Here is a 5,561-nt window from a genome sequence, read left to right as displayed (position 1 = left end):
CTCTCTCTCTCTCTTTCTTTCCCCCCCTAGCATGAAGGAGCCGCACTCAATATGGATGGCAATGAATGTCTGCAGGGATGATGATGAAGAGAGTGATTTTGTAGCAGCTCAAGAACATCCAAGTGCTGCAGGAGATGATTGATGCACCAGCTGAGGGAAAGTTGTAGGGTGATGATGGAAAGCATGACCTTGAAGAGCATGCAGCCACAGACTGTATATGAGCATCACCTTAGTGGAAAAGAAACTCAAAAGGAAAGTAAACTCCCTCTTGGAGGATTCATCAGGTTGACCTTTGAGGTTTCCTGGTGCCGTTGCTAAGACATTAAGATGCCCTCTTGTTGCTTATACGGTTGACACCATCGCCCATGGAGGAGAATTCTTGCTTGGCGCGGCGGCCTAAGAGGATGTTGGCCTACAGACAACACCACTTGCAGTGGTATGTAGTTGGAAGGGGGGTGCGTGTGTGAGGTGATGGGTGTGTGCACGCACACGCAGATGGATATCATCATGAGGCTCAACTCAGTCATCAAGGCTATGTGGTCAGACTTGATGATATTTGCAGACAGGGCCTGCTGTAAGCTGCGCACACTCCACACAAATGCACATGCATGTGCACAAAAGCTTTCTTCACGGGTCTGGTCGACATCCCTAAACGCTTGACGAAGGTCGTCTTGGCGACTCCTCCCATGCTATAGATGCCGAATGGGAGCATGGAGGCGCTGCTCTTAGCATGAAGCACCAACATGGAGCAGGGTCGTAAAAGCTCTCTCTCTCTCTCTCTCTCTCACACACACACACACACACACACACACACACACACGCGTAAAGCAGGCGGTGGTGACGTCGATCGATGGCATAGATAGCAATGGCGATGAGAGACAACATGCAGTGGTAGGCCTGGAAGCATTGTAAGAGGTGGTGGTTTTGCATTCATGAGCGTGAGTGTCTACATGGCTGCAGAGATGAGACACAGGTGCACGAACTTCGGTGCAAGGCTGCACGTCTCTAGGGCCCCCACACACACACATCATATCGACAACGTACCTGCGTGGTGGAGGTGGCTAAGCTCTCATCAGTTCTCTCTCTCTCTCTCTCTCTCTCGCACTCACCCTGTGGTGCAACTCCCCAATGTTCTCGTCCCTTCGACTTGAGGCAGTTCTCGTGCGAAATAAAGGCGACGGTCTCAAATTTGAAGGCCTCTCACACTTTATTTATCCTTTCTTTCCCTCCCTCATTCTCTAGCAGTCGGAGAAACTCTCTTTTGACACACACGATCGCCGGACTCATCTAACCGTGCCACTGGAATCTCCACCCCTATTATAGTTATAGATAGATAGATAGATAGTATAGAAGTATAGATTTCTTTTGAACCTTTTCACTATTGGGCAGCTTCTCATGAATCCCTCTCTCTCTCTCTCTCTCTCTCTCTCTCTCTCTCTCGTGCACTGCGTGTCGTTGTTGGAACGTGGACTATTAGAGCGTCATCATATTTCATCGCGTGCATCCTGAAAGCCGGAGAAGGTCCGTGATGAGATATCTAGGTCTCCGGGCAAGTGGGCCGAGCAGCCCCTGTCATGATGTAGGCTATAGCGAGTTTGGCTTGACGCAGGTGTTAATCTTCTTCTTTTACCAAAAGAATGTACAATTCCATATGCACCTTGTATATTAATACATTGAATTAATGGCGCATTATATCTATAAAAAACACTTATTTTTTCAGTTCTCTTTTCTCTCCTTCGACCTTTTTCACTCCTCGGGGGGTGCTACCATTGCGAATGCCTGCCTCTTGTTTCTTTTTTTTGACATGTGCCTTTCAATCCTCTTATGTGCTTGAGGGGGGAAAATACTTGGTGGTTCAAGGTCATAAAGACGATTAAGTGTACAGTGAAGTCACTCTAGATCAATGATAAACCAGTTAGTAGAAGAAGCTCATACTTTTTTGAGAAACCATCAAGTTGTTACCAATCAAGAAGACCTTTTACTCCTATTTGCTTTCCTGACTAGAACACTTAATAGATATTGCACACTTTCACTACACAAACATACACATGCACATGAATGTGCATACACAAGAAGATTTAGAAATTTTCTCATGTAGGAAAACGGAGTCTCTCATTGTTTTTCATACAATGCATAACATCATGAGCTTATGCTCGAGAGGCACCGCATACCTAGCTAGGTATGCGGCGCCTCCCTCACAGAAGCTCATGATGTTGAGGTAAGTCACAATGTGGGAAATATTGTGAGAATTTGTTCAAAACTTCTCGTGATATAGCATTTGCACATTACTCAGTCACTCTCATTAAGGGGGAGTGTTGGATTTAATGCTAGTCGCATCCGTCCTTACAGTGGACACACTCAATAGTAAACACACCAATTCTCTTTCTCTGTCTCTGTATTGCATGTATGATGAAGGACAAGGGATGTACAATTAATTATGATGGAAAGTTTTGGCAAACTGATGAAAAATTGCCCAAAACAGTAATTGGTCGATGTAGCTCGGCTTGGGCTATGTTACTTACAAGGAAGGTAAGGTAGCTTTCACCTGCGCCAACAAATCTGAGAGTTGGAAAGGACGATGAAAGTTTACATGAACTTGGACATGGGCGGAGGCAAGGGAGATGACAGGGGGGAGGAGGCCACCATGTCGACTTGAAGGTCTGCATAGCTGGGAGCGGTCTCGGATGCACATCCGAAGATCCCGATTTAACGTAAAAAAGATGCAGTGTTGATCATTCATGTGTCGAAGGATGCCAATGCCAATGGTGTCTCCCTTTGCAAGATAACCCATCTGGGAATTCCCCCGCGGGCTGCCCTCATAGTACACTTCACCTACGCTACCATCATAGCCACACGACTTCGAATACTTACCTGCCATTTTATCCCGCCTAAAACTTTTGGATCTTGCCACACCCACCCCTATGCCTGCAGCTAACTGTGTTTCCTTCATTTCCACTAGCCTTCCCTCACAGTAGGAATAGCCAAGCTTCTCGCTCACCTCCATTGTCCTGCATTCCACTTCTAATTGACAGAGCTACCGGCAAAAGAGCATAAATAATTACATACACACACATGCACTGCCACATATACATGTGCATGTATACACAAGAAGTTTTAGACAAATTCTCACAATAATTCCCACATTGTGACTTACCTCAACATCATGAGTTTCTATGAGGGAGGCACCGCATACCTAGCTAGGTAGGATTGGGGGCAGGGGACCGCCAGCCTCTCGAGTAGAATCTCATGATGTTATGCATGGTATGAAAAACAGTAAAAAAGACTCCGTTTTCCTGCATGAGAATATTTCTAAATCTTCTTGTGGTAGTGTACATGCACAAACACATATAATGGTCACCTGCTACCCCGATGAGGGGAAGCAAAATGTACACAGCTGTAGGCTAAGGAATGCTTTACAATATTTCAACCATCATTTTACATTTAAAAACAACAAGATCATTACTTTGCTGAAGTGTTCGACCCACATGGTCTTTGTCACAAATGAGAGGAGCTCCGCCACCATCAGGTTACCACTTTGAAAGCTCATGTTGATGTGCACATCGTGGTTGTTGGACACCATTTCTTGCTCGTCTCGCTTCTTAGCCATCATTTCTTTAATAGCCTTCACGTCTTCAGAGCTATTCATCAACATCTGCCAATTGGAAATGTCTTTGCTTCACTCAGTATTTTGCATATCTACATGTATATAATCACAGTACATGCAGATGATATGTGTGCACGCGTGTGTGTTTGGTGCATGTGTACACTATGTACATATTTCATGGCATAAGACACATGTATATATCTCTACATACATATGCATGTGTGCAATGTGCATATATGTATATGTATATATATGTATGTGTATATGCATATATATATATTATACACACACACATGCATGTGAACAATCATAGCCTTACAGGAAACACATTGCAGACATTACCGGAACCCAACAAAGATATCACTTTTGAAAACACATACACAGATGTATGTGTGTAAATGACAGATCACCTCAATTGCAATGCAGTCCATTAGGTGTTGAATCTTGCCCACGGCACCTTCACGAAGGTCTTGAATGTCTTTCTTCTTGCAATTCTTGCTGCTTAAAAGCTCCTTGGTAGAAGCAATAAATTTACGAAGCTCATTTTGCAATTGCTCTGCAGCAACATTATGAAGTATAAATCAGCATATAAATGGCAATGCCAAAATACAAAATAGTGGCAATGCCGAAATACCATACCTAGCTAGGTGTGGTGGGAGGGAAAACGGAGTCTTTCTCACTGTTTTTCATACAATGCATAACATCATGAGCTTCTGCTCGAGAAGCACCGCATACCTAGCTAGGTACGATTGGGAGTAGGGGACTGCCACCCCGATGGGGGTACGATTGGGGGTAGGGGACCGCGGGCCCCCCACTGGGCCAGCAGTCCTCTCATACCCCCAATCGTACCTAGCTAGGTATGCAGCGCCTCCCTCACAAAAGCTCATGATGTTGAGGTAAGTCACAATGTGGGAAGTATTGTGAGAATTTGTGCAAAACTTCTTGTGATAGCATTTGCACATTACTAAGTCACTCTCATTAAGGGGGAGTGATGGATTTAATGCTAGTAGTATCCGTCCTTACAGTGGACACACTCAATACCAACTCTCTGCCTGTGTATTGCATGTATGATAAAGGACAAGGGTTGTACAATTATGATGAAAAGTTTGGCAAACTGATGAAAATTGCCCAAAACAGTAATTGCTCGATGTAGCTCGGCTTGGCTATGTAGCTTTCACCTGCGCCAACAAATCTGAGAGTTGGAAAGTTTACATGAAGCTGGACATGGGCAGTCCTCTGCACCTAGCTAGGTATGGGGAGCCTCATCTGCAGAAGCTCATGATGTTGAGCAATGTAGGGAAAGCGGGCCTCTTTGCCAGAATGGAAAATGCCCCCCCCCCCACACACACACACACAGAGGCGCCTTACCTAGAGATTCGGAGTTGAAGCCGACAGCAGCTGCTTGTTGCTTAATTTTGTCGGCAAATTGGAGCTTGTCATGGAGCTGTGTGCGAAAAAGATGGAGCTCATCTTGCAGCTTACGGCGTTTAGAGGACCTATCTTCGGAGGCAACGCGGATGACTTCAACCAATTGCGTTAGAAGACCAACTACGCTGATGATCAAACCTGCAGGATCCATGCCCTTGAAATTCACAAACACACTTGATCATCTTAAATGTCACTTGCAAGCTGTGGGTTTCACTTGAGATCCAACAAGCACACACTCCTTTTATAATGCATGTGGAAGCTTCCACGAAGCCCCCCATCACGTTCTTGGAAGGTTCCTAACTTGACTTTGTGACTTGACTTTCTCAAAGGGCTTTCCCACAAGTGGGTTTCGAAAAGGGATTCATCGAAAGAATCTTTTCAACTTTTTGCATTCACATGATGGATTTAGACCATGCAACAGGAGGATGTGTACCTTTACATACACTTTTGCATTTTAGCAAAAGTTTATGAAAAGGAACAATCTTCATGAAGAGTATAAGCGTGAGTTAATACTAGGGTTGGAGCTCGC

General features: G+C 44.8%; 1 protein-coding gene across 1 annotated transcript; it reads right to left on the bottom strand.

The window, feature by feature from the left end:
- Positions 1 to 2,365: 2,365 nt before the first annotated feature.
- Positions 2,366 to 5,247, bottom strand: LOC147431137 (uncharacterized). Its single transcript, XM_086493780.1, has 5 exons — positions 4,973 to 5,247; positions 4,015 to 4,160; positions 3,464 to 3,652; positions 2,971 to 3,008; positions 2,366 to 2,837 (listed from the first exon to the last, which is right to left on the bottom strand). The coding sequence occupies exons 1-5, from the start codon at positions 5,181 to 5,183 to the stop codon at positions 2,519 to 2,521; spliced, it is 903 nt and encodes a 300-aa protein (XP_086349906.1). The 5' UTR covers positions 5,184 to 5,247; the 3' UTR covers positions 2,366 to 2,518.
- Positions 5,248 to 5,561: the final 314 nt, after the last annotated feature.

This window comes from Adiantum capillus-veneris, chromosome 21, assembly GCF_014529385.1.
Source record: "Adiantum capillus-veneris isolate H3 chromosome 21, ASM1452938v2, whole genome shotgun sequence".
NCBI classification, from domain to species: Eukaryota; Viridiplantae; Streptophyta; class Polypodiopsida; order Polypodiales; family Pteridaceae; genus Adiantum; species Adiantum capillus-veneris.
The sequence above is the reverse complement of the archived record's forward strand: the minus strand, read 5'-3'. Positions and strand labels throughout refer to the sequence as shown.

Excerpts from the sequence above, each read along its gene's own strand:
- LOC147431137 (XM_086493780.1), bottom strand. The coding sequence starts at position 5,183 with ATGGATCCTGCAGGTTTGATCATCAGCGTAGTTGGTCTTCTAACGCAA. Across the intron at positions 3,653-4,014 it reads TGGACTGCATTGCAATTGAG|ATGTTGATGAATAGCTCTGA; the intron begins GTGATCTGTCAT and ends TCCAATTGGCAG. Across the intron at positions 2,838-2,970 it reads GAAGCTTGGCTATTCCTACT|CGTAGGTGAAGTGTACTATG; the intron begins GTGAGGGAAGGC and ends CTATGATGGTAG.